General features: G+C 51.7%; 1 protein-coding gene across 1 annotated transcript in view; it reads right to left on the reverse strand.

The window, feature by feature from the left end:
• The window catches only part of LOC118830655 (programmed cell death 6 interacting protein), a 35,663-nt gene that overhangs the window by 6,407 nt on the left and 5,347 nt on the right, over positions 1-23,909 (reverse strand). The window contains exons 2-14 of the mRNA XM_036737556.1: positions 23,769-23,823; positions 22,975-23,044; positions 20,387-20,514; positions 15,535-15,688; positions 12,926-13,026; positions 10,746-10,862; positions 9,312-9,534; positions 8,081-8,204; positions 6,234-6,411; positions 4,052-4,163; positions 3,300-3,469; positions 1,129-1,377; positions 69-203 (exon numbers count right to left, since the gene is read on the reverse strand). Of these exons, the coding sequence (XP_036593451.1) occupies positions 69-203; positions 1,129-1,377; positions 3,300-3,469; positions 4,052-4,163; positions 6,234-6,411; positions 8,081-8,204; positions 9,312-9,534; positions 10,746-10,862; positions 12,926-13,026; positions 15,535-15,688; positions 20,387-20,514; positions 22,975-23,044; positions 23,769-23,823 (1,816 nt within the window). The remainder of the gene's footprint in view (positions 1-68; positions 204-1,128; positions 1,378-3,299; positions 3,470-4,051; positions 4,164-6,233; positions 6,412-8,080; positions 8,205-9,311; positions 9,535-10,745; positions 10,863-12,925; positions 13,027-15,534; positions 15,689-20,386; positions 20,515-22,974; positions 23,045-23,768; positions 23,824-23,909) is intronic.

Raw genomic sequence — 23,909 nt, forward strand, 5'->3', positions numbered from 1 at the left:
TGCACACTATCTACCAGAGCTTCAGGAGGGCCAAACCCAAACCATACAGGCCCTTAGGCTCACCCTACCTTTGTGCCTTCTTTCAAATTGGCGACAAGCTCCACAAAGTTGTCATAGGCTACTGCCAGATTCTTCAGGACCTCTTCTCGCAGATTGGCTTCACTGTTGGACTGTTTCATCTTGGAAAATTCCTGATGTGAAACCTTGGCCAAAAGACAGAACAGTTAGTACGTGTTTCCATGTGCCTCAGCTGTGTGCAGTTCCTGCCGTGAGCCTCAGAAGCCTGCCTGGCTGACAGAGTCCATGCCCCGCTCACCCACCTAGTGACTGACCTGGGGTAAGGCACAGGTCATCGGCGAGAGGAGCCCCAGGACTGTGGTGAGGGCCCGGCGCCCCTGCAGAAGGGATGGAACTACCACCCCTCAGGGACACCACCTCCAGTGAGCCTTCACCAAAGCCATACTGCTGGCGGGGAGGGAGGGGAGGGCCGCGCGGGGCCAGGAGGCCCAAGGAAGGATCTAACACGTATGTTAAACTACATCAGGACCAAACAGGCGTCTCCTGATGCACATTAAAAACCCAACTTCCATCACTCCAGTAAATGTAGTTCTGTGTCCCTTCTACAAAATAAAGCCTGACTTTCCAACCCATGTGGAGCTCTTCAGACACTGGTTCCCACCATCCCAACTCTCCCTGTTTCTGTGTGTAAAAAAGGCCATGGCCAGAAAGCTGCAGAAACGCTGACAACTCAAAGTAACTGCACCCTTCTCACTCACACCTTTGTCTCTGGGTCGTATTCACATGAAGCCTACAGTCAACAGCCACCAACCTTCCCCTCCCATCTGCAAATTAAGATACTTGCAGATTTGCTATTTACTTGGTTTTACAAAAAAAAAAACCAAAAACCAAGAGGCTTTTCTATCACTGCTGCATCCCCACTCTACAGGACACAGAACAAGGTTTGGTCTTTCTGCAGCCCTTTTTTTAATAGAAATTTTGTATGCCACAGGTCTTTTGGCTCAATTCCGTTCTATTACTTTTTTGGTTTCCAGTTAACTCACTCATTAAAACCCATTCAATGGCCCCCTACAGAAAGCCAGGGCAGAGCAGCTCAGCTCAGAAACCCACCTGAATACTTTTCAGGAGCTCCTCCTGCTTCTTCAGCGATTCCTGAACTTTGCTTGTAAGGCCCCCATAGACGCGGTCCAATTCCGTAACAGAGAGGACTTCTTCATTTATAGCACCATCCTTCGCCAAGGCCGACAGAAACTTGCTTCTCATGTCAAAGGTCACAGACTTGAGATCGTTTTCCAAATGCTCTCGGTCCTTCTTCACTTCATCCAGGCCGGCCAGCAGGGACTTCAATACATTCACCACCTAAGAGAGACAGACACCTAAACCACCTTCCCACAGCACAGAGGGGCACGTGGGGGAAGGGAGGGGAAGGACGGCCACTGGGACATTGAACAGGCAGGTGATGAATGAAATTTAAGGGAAGGATCAGAAGCGTGCCAGACACATTCCAGATCTCCGGCCAACCGAGAGTCTCCTGCAGAGACCACTACTTCAGACCTCCCTCTCTTGCTTCCCCAGGTGTCCTGCACCCTGGGACAGGAGCTCTGGAAGCTTTAGGGCCTGAAGATGACCCTCTCCCCTCCCCAACAGCTGCACCATTTCTGTCTGCCACCTGAGAAAGTACCAATGATGAGAAATGACCCCACTCTATACTTCATCAGGCCCCTCTGGGGAACCTCCCCCCCACCAGGAGTTTCATTTCATGTAGATAACTGAAAGCATAACACGCACACGCACATGCACGCACGCCTTTGTGTGAACCATGAAGGACCAGGAGATGATGACACATGGAGAAGACAGGGGCTTTAGTCTGCAGCCTGCATGTCCACAAACCTTTGGTCTGACTGGAAGCAAATGCCTGAAGCAGAGACAGTTCAGGACAAGTTCTCTGGAGAGCCCGGCCCCACTGTACCTGTGGCAGCCAGGAAGACCCCTCCACTAGCGCCACCACAACATCACCTCCTTTTCTGGGCAAACTCAAGAGAGGCCTTCAGAACAACGAGGGCAAGGCCTGGGCCTGACCCTCCCACCACCAGATGTGCAGCTGACAGGGAGCAGCAGCAAAGGTCACGCAGACATCAGCAACGGTGCTTGCTGCGGTTTTTCTGGAAAAGTCACCCCAAACTAAGTGTCAGTCTACTACTACTGAGTGTCAGTCCAGTCCACTGGCCAAGTGCCTGCTGCCCGACCGACCCTCTTGGCAGGGCCAGACCCCACTATATATCTATGCTACATTGTTTGTCAGTCACCAGGAGCACTGATAACACACCTACCCTGTGCCAGGCCCTTTGCTAGGGGCTGAAGATACAAAAAAAGACAAAAGCCAGTCGCTGGCCTCCAGGAGGTCCCAGTCTAACAGGAGCGACAACACATGCACACAATCCTGTAGAGAGGCAACTGGGTGGGGGCCAGGATACACAGCACTGGGCTTGGAGTCAGCAATCCCAAGTTCAAATCCAGCACCAAGACCTTCTAAGCTGGGTAACCCGGTCAATGACAGTAATGCACTGACCTCCCAGGGTTGTCATCAGGACCCAAGGAGATGATAAGGATCCATGGAGATAACTCGGGCAAGGCCCCAGCACGGGGGAATGGGTGTGTGGGCTTTGAGAAGGGAGAGCCTGGCTGCAGGGCCTGACCACTGGCTTACTCTGCACATGGAGGAGGGCTTCTGAGGAGGGGAGAGATGGGAAGGGCAGAGCCTCAACCAAGGGACAAGAGCCCACCAACCCACAGAAAAGAGGCAGGAGCTGCGCCGCCTGGCCAAGAGCCAGCCAAGGGCCGGCCAAGGACCAGCCAGCCAGCTGCTCCCTCCTCCCAGCTAGAGGTCGGCCTTCAGCACTCCCAATCCAGCCCTCCTCCTTCTGTACCCCAGTCCCCAAGAGGCCCCCCACTTCTGCCAAAGCTAAGCTCTGTGGCCAAATCCTCCACAACGCTTCCAGTGATGCCTTTGAGGCCACCTTGAATTGAGCTGGGGCATCCCACAGCTGCCCCCACTGCTCTGCCAGTGACAGCCTGGGGTCAGTGAGAGCACCCTAGACCTCTTCACCCCCACATACCCCTTTTGCCTCTTGTCCTTGGGTTTCTTTCCAAGGCAACCCTCCCCACCCCCAGCAACCACAGTCCTCTGAGAACCTGAGTGTGTGAGGGCAGGGCCCACCTGTGGGCACACAACCCCGCCCCAGGGGTGGCGGCCTCCCACGTCCTACCCTAGCCGGCCTCACCTCGCTGCCCTGCATGGTCTTAGCCGGGTTGGCAGAGGGGATGGCCGCATTCAGCTCGGGCTCAGGCTTACACAGCAGAGCGATGGTGTCCCGGTGAGACTGATAGCGCTCTCTGACTTGTCCGTCAGCCTGGACAGCCTTGTCCAGCACAGCCTTGAAATTGGCTCCCTCTGAAGAGAGGAACAAAGAACCATGTTCTTGGAATGCCAGGTCCTGCCTTGGGCACCCTTGCCTTTGCTCCCAGAGGCTGTGGATTGGCGGGAAAGGAAAGGGGGAACCCAGGCTCAGAAAGGGATCAGGTACTGCCACTGGAGTACACACTGCTGCTAGAAGCTGTTCTCTGCCAACTGCCAAGGGGGCACCCGTTGATGCAGCACCTGCCAACAACATGCCAGGCATCTACAAAGTCTAACCCATCCAACGAGATCCAGACACAGCCAGGCCAACACTGAGGCCTCCTCTCTTGGGGTCCAAGGAGAGAAGCAGCGCCAACAAACATTTCGGACTGTTCCCAGCCTCCAACAAACCCTCCAACTTTCAAAGTGACCTCGGTTCCACAAGAACACAGCCAGGACATCCCATTTGAAGGGGGCCACGCATCCCCAGGCAGCTTTTCCAAACCACCGTAGAAAGGCAGCATCCCTAAGGGCACCAGCTCCACCCCAGGTTTCCCAGACAAAGCCCCTCCCCCTACTTTGACCCAACGTTCACCAAACGCAGAGGCCAAGTGGATCCCACAGAAGACACCTCACCTGCCCTCAGAGGCTTGTAGAGCTCAATGGATGGCGTTCTCTGCCAGCGCTCCTTGAATTTGGTTTTCAGCTCGTTATCAGTCGCTTCCTCTTCATTCAACAATCTCAACGACTGGAGAAAAAATGAGACCTGTCACGTTCTGGTCTAAGAGAGCACCTATCATCCTTCTGTTGGACCCTGCAGCCTCCATTTAAGCACCACTCCCCCAAAGAGAGGCCCAGTTTGGCCAGGCACAGAGGTGCCCAAGACCAAGTTCTAGAAGCAGCTCCCCTTCAGGAGGAAGGGCCATGAAGAGGGGGGCACTCAAGGAGCTGATCCCACCAGACACCTCAGCTGGAGGAGCTGACACATGGTGCCCCGACGTTGGAAACCCCCAACTTTGCCTCTTGTTGGCCACAGTCCCCCAGTATATGAGCTCCCTCACACAGCGGCCACTGCCTTTAGGCAGGTCCTCATCACCTCTGCCCACTTGGATGCCCAGGGCTCCTGATACCTGCAGGATCCAGCATGGAAGGCCCTGCTTTCCTTCCCAGCCTCCCCTGGCCCACACTTTACAAAAGCAGTGATAGTGGCCAGGACCATGCCCTCTTCTGCCCTTTCCTGGTCCCTTTGGTGCTCAGGCCTTCCAGTCATCCTGGACAGACACCTAGGTGTGGTCTCTGACCATGAGCTCCTCAAGAGCTGGGACTTGGGCTCACTCCCTGCCCTCAGCACACACAACACCCAGCACAGCTAAGGCTTAGCAGATCCTTGCTGACTGAGGTTCAGAGGCCAGGTGATTTGCCCAGGGTCACACTGCCAGGTAGGGGCTTCTGGACCCTGCATCTAACCCCTTAGCCCCTCTCCAGCCAATCCCAGACAACACAAGCATTAGCCACTGTTACAAGAGGCTAGGCTTCTTCACCCTGCTGAGAGCCAGGCTTCTCATCTCTCTCCATCCGCTCCCTGTCCTGCCCACCCCCTGCCCCTTCTCATGGGTCACAACTCCCCATCATTTGATAAAAGACGGGAATTCTTCATAGGGATTCACGCTCTCTGAGTCAAGATTGTGCCATTCTAGGCCTCTGACCACTCTGCCTGAGGCCCAAACCCGTGGCTGAGCATGCAGGCCAAGGGAGCAATTTCTGCTCTAACCTTGGTGTCTCCTCTGCCCCAGGGTACTGGGAGAAGCCTGCAAATAGACCAGTGAGCACCTGTAATGGGAAGGACCTCAGGGCTCTGACCAGGGCCTAGCTGGCAGGCTTACCCAAAAGGATGGGCTAGACTCTTGTGCTGGCCCAGTCCAAAGAGACATGACATGAAAAGGACATGAAGGGTCTTACAGGCTCTCTATTCCAAAGCCCCCCATCAGGGAGGACACTGAGGCACAGGAAGGGGCCCTGACTTGACCAAGGTCCTCGGGGGAGGAAGCGGCAGCCCTGAGGCAGGCTCAAGGCCACTTTTCTGTTTGTCTATTGCCTGATGATGACGCTACCAGGACTCCCCTGACCCCCTCAATCTGCCCCTCCGCTGGCCGGTGAGGTGGTTGACTGGCTGAGGGGGACAGATCCCATGGGATCAGAGAACTGGAGCAGGAGGTAAATGAAATGACAGAATCTAGCTTCCAAACAAGGTCTACAGGCAGGCAACAGTGCTGCGAGGGCAACAGGCAGGCTGCAGGCAGGCAGGGGCAGAGAGGGCAGTGCCCATCCTCAGCCCTGGAGCCTGCGGTCCTATCTCAGGTGCCACAGTCTCAGACCAGCCAGAGTGTGCAGAGGAGGGCAGCCAGGGTGGGGAAGGTCTACTGGGCACAGCCTACAAGCTGAGGGGCTGGGGAACTGGACCTGGCCAGGGAGGGAGACTCCTGGGATGAAGGGAATGGAGACACATGGCACAGGAGCCAGCAGGCAGATCTCAGAGCAAGTGACCAGAGACAGGGGCTCTCCCCGTCCTTTGAGGGTACAGCAGGGCCCCAGGCCCAGTATTGGGGAAGGGCCCATGGAGTCTGAGGTAAGGCCTCTTCCACCTGAAAACCTACAATCATTTCCATCATTGAGTTGAGAGGCTAAGGGATGTTATGTCCTCCTGGCTTCTGGTTCAGGGCCCTTTGGACCACCCCCTGCCCGCTACAGCCCCCAGCACCTCATCCGCACATCCCACAAGGTCTCAAGCACAAGGATCTTGATGCTTGTGCCGACTCACTTCATCCAGGATCTCTCGATTTCTCTGCAGCAGTTCAGGCAGATCTCGGATCAACTGGTCAACTGTGTGGATCCCTCCCTGTTCAATCACAGAGGCCGATTTCCCCAAAATAGACTGAGGAACAGTGTCCCCAGATATGTCTTCGATTGCTGCAGGGAGATTGAGGGAAGCCAAGACCCTAGAGAGAAGGGATGCAAAAGTACACCCAATGAAAGGGTTCATCACGAGACTCACGTCTTCCATGCACAATCATTTATGACAGTGCAAAGATATTGATCGAAAGCTCAGGCACTGCCATACGTTGCCAAAGCCGGGCTCACACCTGCACACAAATGCAGTGGGACCATCCCGACTTGGCCATTTCTGCAGACAGACTCAGACAAGGACGGAGGAAAAGGGATGTGGCAAAGGAAGGAAAGTCAGTTAGTTACCAGGTCCTATATACCAAATCAGTCTCCAAACCCTGCTACTTCAGGGGCGCAGCCGTGCCGTTCCTTGGCACCTGGGACATCCCCTGCTGGTCCCGGCCGCCCAGAGGTGAATCTTCACTCCCTCTCTCCTAAGGCCAGGCACACAGAATATACACAGCTAGCAGGGGAGGACCACACGCCTGTTTCTCATCAATCCTGCCTCCTCGGGGATGGATCAGCCCAGGGAGCATCAACCACACCACCAACGGAGAGCAATCAGGAGTCACTGGGCCACAGCCAGGGCTCCCGGGCTGGACATGGCACCAACAAATAAGACAAAGTCAGGCCCGGAACACTCTTCTCCTTCCCTTGGTCTCCCACCTGGCTCCAAGGGCTGCAGCCAACCTACAAACGCCTCCAGGTGCCAGGTGGGCCCTGTGCTGGAGGATGGGAGACAGGGCCCTTCAATCTCCAAATCCATGGAAACCTAAGGCCTCTCTGCCTGGGAGGGTCCATGAGCCAAGCTGGCAGATTGGCACAGGAAGAGTGAAGGGAGGGCATCCGGGCACGATGGGGGGGGAAGGGCCAAAAGACGTGCCCAGAGGCAGTGAGGAGGCCAAGGCAACCTGGGTCAGAGATGAGGATGCCCAAACAGCAAGTGGGACGATGAGCCAAATTGGCTACGTGGAGAGGGGAAGCCAATGACTGCAGAGCGGGATGACTGCATAGAAGGTGCTGGAGAGCAAAGAAAATGATCCGTCTGGGACACTCTGGGCTGGACAAGATCCAGTGGCAGCCGAAATGGGGTGAGAGGAAGCTCTGAGAGACAGACCTGGGGTCATCTTTTGCCAAGGGAGAGCACGGGGAGTCAGGCCTGAGCCTTGAGGGCATGACATGGATGGAGAACTGGCAGTCAAAGGCAGAAGGAGAACAGGAGGGAGTGGCACAAAAACCAGGACAACAAGGACGAGGCAGACTAGGAAACATGGTCACTTGGGAGAAGTCTCACGGTCGATCCGAGGAGAGATGGAAGGCAATAGCATCTAGCAAGTGCTCTTTAGGGCACACTTGCCCACATATGGGCGGCAAGGAAGGACCCGGGAGCTGATGAACAAGACATAAGGCCAGAGAGAGTGGGGGCAACCACATAGCTCTTCGTCAGAGACTGGAGAAGAGGAAGAGGGAGAAAATCTGGAATGTGGCCAAAGCGGGGGGTGGGGCGGCCCTCAGCCAAGCGGGACAGAAGAGCAGTGATCTGGGAGGTGCACCCTATCTGGGCAATCAGAAGAGCAAAGGGGCTACGGGAGGACCCAAGGGAGATCCCAGGCCCCCAGTGCCAGGAGCAGAAGAAGAGGGTCAGGAGGGCCAGACCAGGTCACGGAGGCAGGGTACAGCGCACCAAGGTGATCCTGTCAGAGCAGGCTAAACTGCACTCACCCATTGGCCAAGTTAGTGGATTCTCTCATTTGGGCGATTAGCCTGTTCACCAGATCGGCCTTCCTCTGATTAGAGCAAGCCACAGACTGCTGCACAGCCACTGGGACCATCTTCTCAAACAGGTCTGTAAGCAGAAGGCAGCATTTCAATAGAATGATCAGTGAGACCAAGCCTGGCTCTGCTCCCCAAACCTGCCTGCCCCTCTCTGGAGAGCTCATAAGCTCTGGAGTGAAGGAGGTCAGAGCAGAGCTATGCGGCAGCCACATAATGGCAGGAGGGTGAAAGTCGCCAATGGTCCAGACATCTGGCTGGTCAGCACAGGGAGGGGGGGAGTTGGGGGAGGTGAAGGATACCCAGAGTGGTGATGGCCATGAGTGGAACCAAGAATGAGCTCCACAGCGTCATCCACCCATTCCCCCCCCCCCCCCAAATGTGAAAGGGACCTGGTACAAAGCATACTCCAGAGAGGACAAGCCTCAGAACCCTGCTCTCGGGTCGCTCTGTGTGTGTGTGTGCGTGTGCGTGCAGGTGCGTGCCTGAGCATGTGCAGGCACACACAGGCCCTATTGAAACCTCATCACCCTGGCTGCTTCACACTCCTCTGCCCACGGCTTTACTAGAGACCAGTAAGACCTCACACTTCGGAGCCACTCAACCAAATCCTTCACATGCCCTCCTCTGCATATAATGTACTTGTGTGTGATGGGGAGGGACTTTCCAGAAAAGCTCTTAGCGAGAACATTTTTTAAAAATTAAAAATTAATATTTTAAAATTTATTTTCCAGGAGAACTTGCAAAATACTAAAGGAGGGTAACAGATGCAAAAAAAGTCAATGTTTAAGACAACCGTTGTCCCTACCACGTTGTGACTTTCCCCATTGTGGTTTCAATATGAGTCGGCATAAGAAATTAAATGGGAATTTGGGGGGAGTTCTGCAGAATCCACAGATGACACACAAAAGCCAACAGAGAAAAAGTTTAGAAATTCAAAAATGTGTAAGATATTTATACAGTATTACATAATGTCAACATAGCTTATCTTTTAATACCGTAATAATTCAGACTTCTCTGGTATGAAGGGAGGACCAAAAAATTGGATGTGAACTTTTCAGATTATGAGGGCACCATGCCCCTAATCCCAGTGATGTGGAAGGGATGACTGTAATAACCTAATACGCAAATAAGAATCAAACTCTGGAGAAGAGACCATTGAGGCTACAGATTGGTTTACCTGTGAATTTCTGACTAAGAGGCACACGGATGGGTGTAGGTTTCACAAGAGTGGCTTTGCCAATAGGCTCCAGGTCTTTAAGGTCTGGAACCCGATCATGATAAATGAAGTCATTGTCCTTCTTTGCTGCTGTAAGGGCACGGCTGATTTTGTCAGAAAAATCCTTCACACTGATATACTCATCATACCGAGATGCCACAGTTTTAATCAACTCTGCTGCATGCTGTAAAGAAAACGTCCCTGTTAAATCAGGCCATTTATGAGCTCTTGGATCTTGTTTGGTGCCCAGTCCACAGAAACACTCAGAAGCATGGCTCTGAGGAAGTCTGATCCCTCTCTCACCACAAGGGGCGGCCCTGAACTGGCTGTTGCCAGGACTTAGCCTGGCACCCAGTCAGGGCAACCTGCTTACCGCCTTGACAAGCCTCATTCCGATCTGGACTTTGACAGGTCTTGTCTGCGTGGGCCCAGAGCTGTCACTCAGGGCCCCAGACAACTCTCAAAGACCATGAGGGTCAGAGAAGGGGCTGCTGATCCATACTGACTGAGGGAGTCCTCCCCACCAAGGGAAGGGTCCAAAAAAGGAGAGAAAGGAAGATGTGGGGAAAAAAAAGGCTGATCTGTGAACTGGCTTGGAAATTTGAGCTCACTTACATCCTGTTTCAACAGGCAAACAGGCGTCTCGTTCCCTACACATCATGGGAGCCCCTGCTACCCTTTACAAGGAAGAAGCCGAGCCCCAGAGAGGTCACACAAGGACGAAGGGAGAGCGTTGCTCCAGCCCTTCCTTAGCCCAGGGCCTGAAGCCTGTTCCCTTCCCTTCTAACTTTAAACCCAGCCCCTGAGCTCCACTCAAGAAGGGGAAGTCAATGAACCACCTGCTGCTTTCATGGGAAATCCCCTGGCCTCTCTCCTTGGCCCTCACCTAGACTCCACTGTACCAGGAATCTCTCCACCAAAGTGCCCTGGCCTGGGAGTCTATAACAGTTTCTGTGTGACCCCAGCAAAGACACTTAACCTCTGTAGACCCCGTGCCCTTCTCTGGAACACTGGAGTTGGGGATTACAGGTAGCCCCTACAACACAAGGTCATCAGAGAAACATAAGAATGCCTGGAGAGGCTGGGATTCTAATGGCCAAGCTGGATCTCCAAGAAGAAAGGAGAAAATGCACTCTTTCCTCCCCTTCTTCACCGGGGGGGGGGGGGGGGGGGGGAGGAGAAGAACCACAGGAGCAGAATGCTGCACATAGGGTCCAGCTCAGTCAAACTGCTTCTTCATCCACATTTTTATTCTTTACAACAAGGGAGGGAGATGGCTCGACAGGGAAGGGGTAAAAGGCATTTTGGAAATAAAAAAAGACAAGAGAGAGCCACCCAAAGGCCACTGTGAGGGCCCTGCATGTGGACCATCAAACCCGCAGGCAGCCAGCTCACCTGCAGCCTGGCGATTTCCTCCCCAAATCTCTTCTGCTGCTTGGCCAGCACTGCCTGGTGGTACTCGGCATGGGCCTGCATCAGGCAGTGCTTTGCAGCCAGGACAGGGAACACCTCCTGCAAAGAAAGATGTTGACCAGGGCAAAGTCCAACAACAAAAGTTACCATAGAGAACACGGGACACAGGAAGAAAAAGACATAAGCATGGGCCAACAAGTGACCAGAGCTGCTAAGTCACCGACAACGGCCCCAGATGTGATGGCACAGGGACTGAAGGCAAGGGATCCAAGAGTTTTCTTCTTCCTGCGAAGGCAGTTCTTCCATGGTTCTCATGGGCCAGTCTAGGCCTCACAACTCACAGTGACCAAGCCACAAGGGCAACTGACACTTTATGAAGGAGAAACTCAAGTGCTCCAGAAGAGAAAGGAAGGCTCTCCACACCTTGCAGGAGCTGAGACAGCTGTGACCCACCACCACGGCTAGAGGTTCCATTGCCAAGCAATTCAAAAAGGAGGGTGAGGGGGCAGCAAGGTGGCACCATGATGCATAGAGCACTGGGCCTGGAGTCAGAAAGACCTGAGTTCAAATGTGGCCTCAGACACTAGCTGTGTGACCCTGTGCAAGTCACTCAAACCTCAATTCACAGATAGATACACACACACACACACACACACACACACACACACACACACACACACACGGGGATCTGGCTGTAGAAAGAACCCAGCTAAAATCTTCTCTCACTCTCTCACATACACAACACACCTGCACACATACACACATGCACAAACACACATGCACCCAGCACACAAACAACTGCTCCCAGGCTCCCAAGAGAGGCCCTCTCTCCAGAAGCCTGACTCCAAGGCATCCCTGAGACGCAGGAAGAAAAAGCCCCTCTGGGAGCAGGTCCAGGCCTGAAGTCCCAGGTCACCATTCTCACATGGTACCACAGAGAGCCACCTCTACTACGTCCAAATAACAAAAACCTGCTGTGCCAGCCGTGGCCCTCTTCTGCCTTGCTTCCTGGACACAACAATACGAAAAAGTTTCAAGGGCCTGGCAAGCAGAGACCAAAGCCCTGCATGGCCCCTCACCGGGCACACGGCAGCCCCTCACCAGGCCCAGCCCAAGGGGCACCTTGCCTGGGCAAGACAAGGCAGAGCCAGGGGCCTAAGGGCTGCAGCCTGCCCAGCATCAGTTCCCCGGCATCCCTCCTTCCTTCCTTTCTGGCTAACCTGAGGCACAACATTCAGTGCTGCCCATCCCCCACAGATTGGCTGCAGTCATCAAGCTCGTACACGGGGAGAGGTTCCCCGGTGCTTGGCACAGAGCGATGCAGCCACCTCACATCGGCCCTCTGGATACAAAGGGCTGCTCTTCACATCCCTACCCAAGACTTCTGGACAAATGCGGTGATTTTTATTGTATACGACAAAGCCTAAGGATGACCCCAAAACTCTTGTGATCTGAATGACGGGTTTGTAGGTTTTTCTTGGACAAGTTCCTTGCATTTTTTTGAAATGTAAACGTCTGGTATTCAGGTCAGGAAAATCTTAGTATCCTAACTAAAAAAGCACCGAAAGCTGGTCAAGAACACCTTGACCCTAGATTGAGGCCACAGCTCAATGTCTGTGCGATGACATTACAATAAATCTCCTGATACATGGCTTGGAAGAATCTAAGCAATAAATTTACCATCCTAAAAAGCAAGTCTCATGCTTCATTATGGTCCAATTATTAAGACACTGCAAGGTGAGGTTTTGGGTTTTCTTTGGGGCTTAAGTTCTGGCGTGATGCATTTCAGTATGTAAGGAAACAGGAATTAATCAGCATGCCAAGAATTCATGCTTTTGCCAAACTCCTAGGGATCCAAAGTCCTGCAATTCCTTGATTTGACAAGATGGTAAGACACACAGAAAGAGAAGTTTCCAGGAAACTTAGAAAATAGGGTTAGGAAAGTGTTCAAAGACAAAGGTATCCCCACTCAAATAAAAAGTAATTCTCTGAACATGCCCAAATGGTCTAAGTTGTAGATCCTCCAAAACCATAAAGACAAAGGTGGCTTCCCAATCAGCCCTCAGCCAGTGCTCAGTGATATGTGCAGACCAAAGCAGCAGCCAATGACTCCAACGCTAGAAAAAATTAAGCAGGGCTTGTTCCCGTTCCAAAGAACTGACCTTGGGAAGGGTATCCTTGTACTGACATTGCTTGAAAGCATCCCCGTAATAATCGGCAGCTTGATTGGCCAATTTTGCTATGATGGCATCTTTCATTTTATCTGAAATAAAGAAGCAAAGGGGCCAACAAATTAAGAGCAATTCTGTGCCTCAGCAAGTGTGTCCTTGACCACATGCACACACGTGTACATACACACACACGGCTCTATAATCCTGCCTTGAGAATGCTTTGCACAACCACCAATTATTCCTTTCTGAAGCATCAAAGTTTCCTTGGCAGAGAGACACCCTCAGCTGGCGCACTGCCTCTCCCTGACACTACAAAGAGACCAGAGCAGGTCACTACAAGAGATGGCAGGCCAGTGGTTGGTGCAGTTCTCCAGCTACTTTACACAAGGCTAGCTTATAAGATTGTCCCAGACTTTGTGGACCCCTTCCTACCTATCACAGCTGCTGGAGGCATTGAGATCCCTAAGCTGACTCAAAAGAGACATCACAGATGTAGGGTCCCACCCCAGTCTAAGGCTGGCTGACACTTCAACTCAGACCCTGTGGCTTCAAATTTAATATCCTTTTTGCTTCATCAAGATAATCTATGCCTGCCAGATTAAAGAAGCAGCATTAGAAACATGCCCCAGTATGCAAGGTCATAAGAAGTAACTTGCTGTGGTGGAGAGAAGGCTGGATCTAATCCCAAGGCAGGAATATCTGAGTTCAAATCCTGATTCAGACACTTAGACACTATGTGACCCTGGAGGTAACTCACTCACTTGACCTCTCAGCCTCAGTTTCCTTATAGAATGCCCACCCCAGAAGCTTGTTGTGAGGATCAAATGGTATAATATAAAGCTCTCTGCAAATCTTAAATCAACAGGCAAATATTCACTATTAGCCACTAGTAAAAAGAGAGCAATTAACCTGCAACCCATGAACATGGAGTTCTGAAATCCATTCCATAAGCACTGTGAAGGGAACACAGGACAGAGCTGACTGAGCCTAAGTGCCACAACGGGGCAACCGAGGCGACCCACTGAGTCAGCAACAGCATGGAGAGCAAGGCAGCCACACAAAGGGCCTCAGCCTGACCCCATCACTGCTGCCAAAGGGGCCTCTCAGAATCAGCCGAGGCCAAGGCCTCCCTCAATGGCAAGGGGGACTCAGGAAAGAGAACAGTCTGTAATTATCCTGCTTTTTGTATTGGTCCAAGTGCCCATCGCCTTCCTGCCCACTTGGAGTGCAGGGACATGCACGGGGTTGGGGTCTGAAAGGCCTCCTGTTGAAGGGAGCCTTCAAGGAAACAGGGGATTTTGAGGTGGGAGATGAGTTAAGCAAGCCCATGTACCTCCTTCCTACACCTCTGTAAAAGGTACCATTTAGACATGTTCTAAGGGCTTAGAACATGGAGCTCAAAGGACTGTCCATGCCCTCTCTGAGCTCAATTACTAAAAAGGCTACACTCCATCTGCTTCCTCCACTTCCCTCCTCCTCCTCCACCATCTGAAGCTTTAGGCCTCACCATCCCTGGCCTTCTTTATGTCATGCCTTTGGCAGCCAGGATCCCACTCTCTCCAGCTGGGATCCATGTGGGGCTCAGTGCTCTCTGCCTCCTCCTCTTCCTCCCTCCTCCCTGTGGTCACTGTTGCTCAGCGCTGGCAGGGACCCCCATCTCCCCTGATGCCCTCCCAAGAGGGGGAGCCCACCTCCTACTGAGGAGAGGTCAAATGACTTGGGAGGTTTACACTGACATCAAGGCAGTCCTGAGCCTAGTCAGTGCACATTCCAAATGACAACTGGATGGTGCCTTCAGAGGGTGGCTTGGCTAAAACACAGGTGTGCGAGCTCCCTGCCTTCCCTCCCATGACTTACTCCCTTCCCCAGTTCGGGAAGTTGGTCCCCAGTCGATGGTGTCACATTCTTCTCCACCAGAGCCTCTCTGCCCAAATGGTGCTCAGTAAGTCCAACCCCAAGCCCACCTTTGGCCCCGGCACAGCTGCCCCAGCTTCTGATTCTGGCTGATGGCCCAGCCTTTGCCCTGCCCGCCCCCCAGCCTCCAGTTATTCCTGGCTGTCCTACAGTATCAGCAGCCCAAACTTCTAGGCTCCCATTCCAACTCCCTCCACCCTAAACCAAGCCCTCATTGCTGCCTCTCACCTGGACTAGCTACTCTCCCCTCCCCCATCCAGCCCCACCCACTGTCCTGCCAGAACTTCCACTCCCCATCCTCACCTGCTGCAGTACCCCATGCCCTGGTCAGACTCTCTCCCTCTGAGGTGTGCTTCCCACCCTCTAAGATCCATCCTACAGGCCTCTGCTCATCCCCCACTTCAGAATCCCATTTCTTTGAGGAGGTCTTTCAGACCCCAACCCTGTCCATGTCCCTCTCACCCAGACTGTGAGCTCACTGAAGGCAGGAACTGACCCCATCTACCTTGGCCCCTCTGGTGTCTGGCACCCACACAGCAGCTGGCTGATAGACCTCTGAAGACTGACTGATGACCCTACCCTGCACCACGGCCACCCCATGCCCAGCACTTCACAACACAATAAACACACAGACACAGACACACATACACATACACACACATACACAACACTAAATTCTAAATCACCTCTTGTGGCCTTGAGGAAGAATACTTCCTGGGCCTGGGCCAGCATGATGATACTCAAGGTGCCTGTGGTATCTGGAGCTATGTCAGCAGTAGGTTCTCGATTCAATGCAGACAAAACAGTCTCCTTGATGTGCAAGAAGGCACCACTGGCAAACTGCAAAAGAAGAAGGCCTTTCATGAGTGTGCAGACTCTAGTGGGGAGAGCAGCCTAATTGCAAAAGCCAAACACTGCAACCAGAGGCATATGAAAGGTGGAGACCAAGGCTCAGGAACAAAGCACAGGAGCTTGTCCTCCCAGCATGGGCAGGGCGTCATCGGGTGACCACAAGGGGCCACGTGGGCACTTCATTGGGGCCCTGGTGTACCACGTCAGGCTCCACAGCCCTGGCTCTTCCTTTGGAGTGGTACTAGAGCCTGGTCCTCACTCCAGCAAACTCTGAAAGAACTCACCTGAGACGGGAAGGCAGGCAGGTCAAGCACAGTTCAAGTGTGGACGCATCCAACAAGCCCTGCTGCTCAAAGCAAAGGGGCCTGAGGAAGGCACCTCGCAGCAGAAAGAAGAGTGAGAACAGAAAGGAAGAGGAGCTGCCACTGATGCCACAGGGAAGACAAGACAAAGACTGGGACACTGAACATCGAGGAAGGCAGTTTCTACGCAGCTAGACCAAACCCTGTAAGCCCTGAAGAGCTGGGCCCCAGCCACCCCCAAAAAGGCGTGGGGAAATTCTCCCTTTCAATGGGTCCAAGGGTCTTGTCCCCATTGAGAGAATGACAGTTTCTGACCAAGAGAACAACGTCCTGGAAAGCAGGACACCGGCCTCCCCCAGTTAAGAAATGGATCTAAGAAATGGAGATAAACATGTTTCAGTGGCCTGGAAACCTCACTAAAAAGGTAGGCACTCTACCAAGGCCAGGCTTGGGAAAAGGGACCATTTGTCAGAGGTGTGCTGATGTAATGGGAGTTGGATATTTCAGGATGATGAATTACCAACAATACGTCAAAATCTTGTGAATTCTATGCCAAATCGAAACAAGCAGATTCAGCAAAAAGACACAGTGAGTATTAAAATTTTTCTGAAGACATAAAGTTGTGTGTTTTATTATACGAGTCAGTCAAATCAATTATGTTCTTTAGCATCAGTTAAATCACAACTGAAACTGTTCTCTCCAAAGCTACTAGTGGTCTCTTAATTGACAAATCTGATGGGCTTCTCCTCAAAGCTCAGCCTTCTTTCCCGACCTCTCTGCAGCTTCTGATGCTGACAAAGACTGACCCAATGTGAGAGTGAGAAGGGCCATCAGGATCAAGACCTCCCCCCTCATCCCCCTTCCTCAGTTTTCTGGACCTGCTCTCACCTGGTTCTCCTCCTGACTGTCTGACCACTCTTTCTCAGTCTCCTTTGCTGGATCTTCACCCAGGCCACACCCCTTGACTAGGGGCTCCCCTGAGGTTCTGTCCTTGGTTCCCTTCTCTTTATAAGTTCCCATAGGTCTAAATATCATCTCTATGCAGGTGACTCCCAGATCTATCCATCCAATCCCAGTCTCTCTCCTGAGCTCCAGGCCAGCATCACCAACTATTAGACAGTTCAAGCAGCCCAAGGCCCAAGCACAATACATTCACCAACCCAGGCCACTTCTACCTGAGGCATTACTCTGCTCCCAGTCTCACAGGTTCAGGACCTTAATATTAGTCTGGTCTCCTCACTCCCCCTCACCCACAGGTCCAATAGACTGCCCTTAACACCTCTCCAACCTGACCCCTTCGTTCATACTCTGCACAGCTCTCACACCTTGGGCTAGGCCCTCATCATCTCTCACCAAGATCACTGCCATGGCCTGCTGCTGCCAACGCTGTTTTCCTTAGGTGCCCATTTGAAAATGTGACCTCCTCGTCCAATCAATGGGGACACAGGCAGAATCGAGGCTCCCGTGTGGGGCCTCCCAAGGCCTTTGTGACCCGGCCTCTGCCGAACTCTCCAGCCTCTTGGTCATTGCTCCCCTGGCCCAACACTCCATCTCCTCTACTTCCTCACACTCCTGACTCCCCCACTGTCCCTCCTCTCTGCCCAGAGGCCAGACACCCTCTCTTCCTTCAAGACACAGCCTAAGCACCACCTTTTACAAGGCACCATTCTTGGTCCCAACTGCTGGTGCACTCCATCCCTAACCATACAGGATGCAGCTGCCTTCTCTCTATCTGATCTGTATGTACACACACACCCAACAAAGGATAAATTCCTTGCAAAAAGGGGTTGTATCCCTGTGCTTAGGGCAGTGTGGGGCACCTGGCTGGATGGATCCAAGGTGCAAACACAAATTTAAAGCATGAGGGATCCCGAGGCTCCAAGTCGCACTGTGTGGAGAGTAAGCAGCCAAGCTTGGACTCAAAGGCAGGCCCTTGGACACCAGCATGACTGTCACTGTGGGTGGCACTGATGCAAAGCTAAGCTTTAGCTGGTGGAGCTGAAGGTTAAGGAATTGAAGAGGCAGAGGCACAGGGAAGCCACTTCATGACTTTGGGTCAAGTCCCCAAGTGTGAAGGGAGGGCTGAGGGGTTTTAAGAAGATTATGCCCCAGAGCTGAGCTCCCCAACAATGGAGAAATTCTCACCTCCCATCTCTGCCACTTTGTGACTGTGGGAAAATAACAGCAATTTCTCTGAAATTCCATATTTTCATCTGTGAAAAGAAGGCATTGTAGCAGCAGACTTCTTCCAGCTTGGAATCTTTAAAAAGATCAATAGTTTCAATTATATCCCATTTAAAAGCTGCAGACTGCTGCTATCGATATAGCTAAGATAAGAGGCTGTCAACGGTGGGCCGGGGGGGCGGGGGGGCGGCGGAGCGAGAAGAGAGAGTTGATGCATCAAATATTTCTGAGGAAAAGTCTGACATCCAACAGACACAGAGAATGGACACAAGAGCCGATCCAGCAGTGGTTTACAGTAGGCAAACGAGTCACAGTTTCCAAAAGACAAATTGCAACTTTCACAGACCACATGAAAAAAGGCTCCAACCTACTAAGAGAAACGAAATGACGCCTAATCACATCCAGTCAACTGCTCGAGATGACCAAAGGGGCAGGGCTGGGAAGTGGTCCACCCAAGCGGGGCAGAACACTAGGGAGGAAATGCCATTAAAGGGCATGGACCCCCAGCAGGGCAAAGGCAGAAAGGTCCTGTGTCCCCTGCACATTTTGAGACAAAAGAGCGTGATAAACTATTAATTACCTTGCAGTGAGAAATAACCATGGGCAGATTTGTAAGAACAAGATATGAAACAAGCAGAAGCAGGCACCAACAGGCCACAAACACAACGATGTAAATAAAGAGGCAGCCCTGGCCCTGAGAAGTGATGGAAGAGGCCTCCCTGCTCCTGACAGAGAACTAAGGAATGGGGACAAGGTGGACCACCCTGAGAGCTGTGGGCACTCCCTCAGCTGCTCTTTCCTGAGCTCTATTGGGTTTTCTTTTGTTACAAAGTATAACCCCAAACAGACTGGGGAGGGGAGGCGGGGGGCGGGGCGGGAATCACTGAAGATTTCCCTTAAAAAGAGAAGATGACCTAGGGGCACATCAATGCTTGTGACAAGAATCTAGGCCAGAGGATCTAGAGTCTGAAGGAGAAGCAGCCAGAAAGAGCGAGGACCATCCCGCCCAGCTGCCTCCTCCTGCCCCAAAGGGGCCACAGATGGCATGGGAGACCGAAGTCAAGACAGCCTAGTCTGATGGAGGGAAGTCAAGCCAAGAGCAGGGCTTTCAGAGAACAAAGGAGGAGCCAAACTGTGGGAGGTGAAAGGCTGCAAGGTGGAAATGGGACGGGGAGACGGGACAACTACTCCCCCTCCAAAGTCACTGTGCCCTGTGACCTCATCATACCACTATTAGGCCTCTCCCACCCCTTCCTCAGAGACCCATTAGAAAAGAGCTCATAGCTACAGAAATATTTGCAACAGCTTTCTGTAGGGGATATCAACCCTCTGGTGGGGAATAACTGACCCATTTGAGAAATGATAGAGGGGATGGTGTTGAAGACGCCTGGGAAGACTTGTATCGAGTGATGCAGAATTCAAGGAGCAGAACCAGGAGAACCACCTCGACTGAGATAACACCATAAAAATGACCAGTGGCCAGAACCCAGATCAGCGCAATGACCAAGCCCCGCCAGAGGACCAGCGAGGAAGTGTGCTCCCCACCTTCTCAGAGAGGGCAGCAGGAGGTGCACGTTTGGGAGGAATCTGCTTAGCATGAAGAGGCAGATTTGCTACTAAGGCTTTGTTGTTCATTTTCTCAAAGCAGGAAGGGAGAGAGAAAAATCAACGTTTTAAAAATCAAAACTGAAAAAAGAGAAGCACTGCTGCATCCCTGAGACTGAGAGGCCACAGCTATGTCCCTGGCAGCAGTGGCTGGCGAGGGCTTTGTGACCTCAGTGAGCTGAGGGGTGCTCTTGGGGAGCCAGCCCCAAAGCCTCAGCCCAAAGGGTCCAGGCTCAGGCATCCCTCAAATACACCCTGCATGTACTTAGTTACAGAATGGGATGGGGGTTCCCACTTACCAGAGGTCTTCAAATGAAAGGCTGGCTAACCATCTGTCAGGGACAGCCAGAACAGGTGCTTATTCAGGCAGGAGCTGACTGGGGGGGCTTCTGAAGTCCCTTCAGTGAGGGAGAGCCTGCCCCTCTCCCCAGCCTCCCTGCACACCCCCTCCCCCAAGGGCACTTCAGATATAAGTATATTTACAGAAATCTGATGGAGGTGAGCCATAGGTCACACAAGGGGTGGAAAATGTTCTCAGAAGCATCTAAACTTTGAGATGCCGTGGTCACAGTCAGCTAGCAAACATCCGTCCTACCTGATAATGCTTAGCAGCGACTTTCAATCCTTCATCGTTATCCAGATTCTGGTCTGCTGCGATCTGGCTCGCTAATGCTGCACAGTTGAATAATACACATGTCTTTTCATAGCCTAAGCTTGCAAGAGCTGTTTAAAAAAATAATAATTGAGAAGAAAAAGTTCAGCCCATTGCTTTCGCCAATGAAAACAGTTTTTATTTATCAATGCATCTGACAAATCTCTCTCGTTCATGTAGACAGACAAATAAATGTGGGCTGGACTCTGACAGGGCTGGATGGCTAGAAGCAAGACGGCATAGTGGCAGGAAGTCTCCAGGGAAGTGCCCAAAAGATCTGCTGCTATAGGCCCAATGCAATGACACAGAGAGCATTCCTAGCCAATTTGCAAATGAGCCAAAGCTGGAATGATGGTTAGCAAACCAGTCAGTCTAAAAAGTCTTTGCCAAATGCTGACTGGGGATGGGCCACCACTCAGCAAAGAAAACAAGCCAAGTCCCTGTCCTCGAGGTGTGACACCACCAGGCAGGGGTATACAAAGGAGGAACAGCAAGGCCAGAGGGGACACCAGGCCAGAGAAGGAAGAAGCCAAGGGCTGGAAGGGGCAGAGCAGCTCAGCAACTGCACAGCCTAGGCAAAGCCAAATACCAAGAGCATCGTCGTCAGGCTAGCACACTGTGCTGAGTAACAGGGATAAAGTCAAATCTCAAATACTCAGATTCAACAAAACCCAACAACCAGGCTCTGTACCATGGAGATGACCTGCCCTGCCCTTTCTGTGACACTCTACACATATGCACACACACACATAGATACAGTATAATGCGCAGGGGGCGGAGGGGGACAGAGTTCTGGGATTTCACTGGTAGAGAGGAAACCACCCTCTCCCGATACAGGTTGTTACCCCCTCTGCACATTCCAAGTCTTAGCGAGCTGCCTAGCACAGAGCTCTGAGAGGGGCAGGGACTGCCCAGGCCAAGTCTTCCTAACTCCAAGACCAGCTGCCCAGCCACTACAACAGGCTGTCTCTGAGGCAGTTCAGCTCAGCTCACAAAAATGAAAGTTTAATAACTGTAATTATAGAACTATACACACATATTACATAAACGTTACCTAATTATACTATGAATAATGCTCCTGAATTAAGTGCTGCAGATGTGGCCCACTCTGTGAGTGCTGGAGGTGATCAGGGGAAGGAAAAAGCCACGTCGGACAGAGCACTTGGGCCAGACTTGATCTGGTCTAGAAGGTACCTGAGGGTTGCAGGGGAAAGCGGCAGAGAAGAAAGATCCAAGCAGACACAGCAGCAGGAGGAGCAGCAAGAGCAAAAAGGCAGGAAAGGGATTAGCTGCTGTATATGCACGTGGTACCTGTCATCTGGCCATCAGAGGGCTGCTCTGTGAACCCCTGGCTAGTAACTGAACAAGTTACACACCCAAACCCCAGCCCTCCCAAATCCAGCTCCAAAGGGGCCTATACACCCACTTCTCCCACTGACTACCCAAGCTGCAGGCCAGGAAGGCACTGGGCTATTTCTGAGCTGCAATGAACAACAAGAAGCATGGGAAGACCACGATGAAATGATGCCAACTCAGGAAAAACTACTTCATTCACCAAGACTCAATAAACACTCTAAATGGGCAGGAGATGGGAACAGTCTGTGATTTCACTGGAATTCCCAGGAGAAGAAACCCCCACTAGCAATGCAGGTCAGTGCCAAGGGCCTGGGACACTCCAGCTCCCACTCCACCAGACCACTGGATAATTATAATGACCAAACTTGGCCCAGAAAGAGAGATGAAAAAATACATATTGCTCCTTCTTTACTGAGCTGAGGGTGCAAAGTAATGCACATAATGCCAGACTCAGCTGAGGGGTTGGGTAATCTTGTAGCAGTGTCTTTCTTTCTCTTTTCCATTCTTTGTTACAGGAGATGGTTCTCTCAGTGGAGGAAGAGGGAAGTGGATATTGGGAAATAAAACTAATTAAAAATACCACTTTTAAAAAACCTCTATTGGGCCTGGAGGACAAGAACCTTCTGGGGAAAAAAAAGGAATTGGAATTTTTTTTAATACGTTAGAAAATAGTTTGGAGGAATGGTGGTAACTGGACGCATTCCCTCTCACTCTTGGCTATTTTTCCAAAACAATAACCAGCTAAGTGCTGCTGGGATGGACCAATGGAAAAGTCCCAGACAATACTAGGAAGGCAGAGAGGATACAAAGTGCCATCAGAAAGCAAAGTCAGCAGAAGCAAGCAATTTGGGCAACAGCCCAAAGAAAGGGAGGCTAGCTACAAGAGGCAGCAGATGTGAAACAGGTGGAGAAGGAACCATGGAAACACAGACAGAGGCATTAGGAGCTAGACCTGCATTCAAGCCCCACTTCAGAAACTCACTAGGCAAGTCACAAGAGCTTTCGGAGTCTCAGACAACCTGAGGATGTGAGACCTCCTAATGTACAGATGGAGAGGCTGCTTCCCAATGAACAAGGGATTCCTACTACCAGCCTCTGTCTGGAAGGTAACAGAAGTTAAAAATAAAGAGTTTAGACCAAATTTCCCAGGATTTATTTTTATAAAAATTACCTACCCAGTTTTACAGATCCTCCAAAAAGCGATCCTTTGTCAAAAGCATCCTTCCAGGTAAAGGTCAAGCAGATCTATATTGAGGAAGAACGGAAAAGCAATCCCTGAAGGTGATGAGGCCCATTGGCAGGGAAGGGTTAAAGGACAGGGTCTTAAACAAAGAAATCCTCAGGCCCAAAATCCAAATAGAAAAATGCCCATCTGCCCACCAGCCCAAAGCAGGCCTCCAAGTGAGGCCTCCTCCCCAATCCTGGAAAAAAAACCCACACTCAACCCAGCACTAAGCCACACTGGTCACACCCTGAGGCAGCGTTTTCAACCAGTCTCCAAAACATAAGAATAAAAATGCATGATGCAGTCAACATCCAAGAGGCCCTTGGAGAAGGAAATAATGCCGAGCCCTTGGCATGGAGTCTGAAATGACTCACTCTACTTCTCTTTTATACTTAAGACACAAAAAGAGACTGGCCTAAACACTTGGTGGAGACATCTACGCTCCATGTGAAATCATGCTCTGTAATTCCTTATGGGCTAAGGAAAGAAATTAAGAGACTCCTTGGGATGGGCAAGAGAGAAGGGACACAAGGGGGCCCCAGGCTTCACCATTACAGATGTCTAGGAGGAAGGAGGCTTAAATCAAATCGGCACCCTTTAAAAGCATCCCTGATAATGGCTCCCTCACACAAAACGTTAGTGATAACACACCTGCCCCCAATTCCAGCTCTCTAGCTCACAGGCAGAACTGAGCGGATGATTTCACATGCAGTAGTTTTTAAACAAAATAAAATAAGTCTTTACCTGGTTTTCAGAAAACGGGAATTTTGGCTCGATGGAACAAATCTGATCATAATACCTAAAAAGCAAAACCAAAATGAGTAACCACTACAGTGAGATACTGCACATCATTTCCAACCCATTCTGAACAATTCAAAGCCAATT

This window comes from Trichosurus vulpecula, chromosome 9 (genome assembly GCF_011100635.1).
Source record: "Trichosurus vulpecula isolate mTriVul1 chromosome 9, mTriVul1.pri, whole genome shotgun sequence".
In the NCBI taxonomy this organism is placed as follows: Eukaryota; Metazoa; Chordata; class Mammalia; order Diprotodontia; family Phalangeridae; genus Trichosurus; species Trichosurus vulpecula.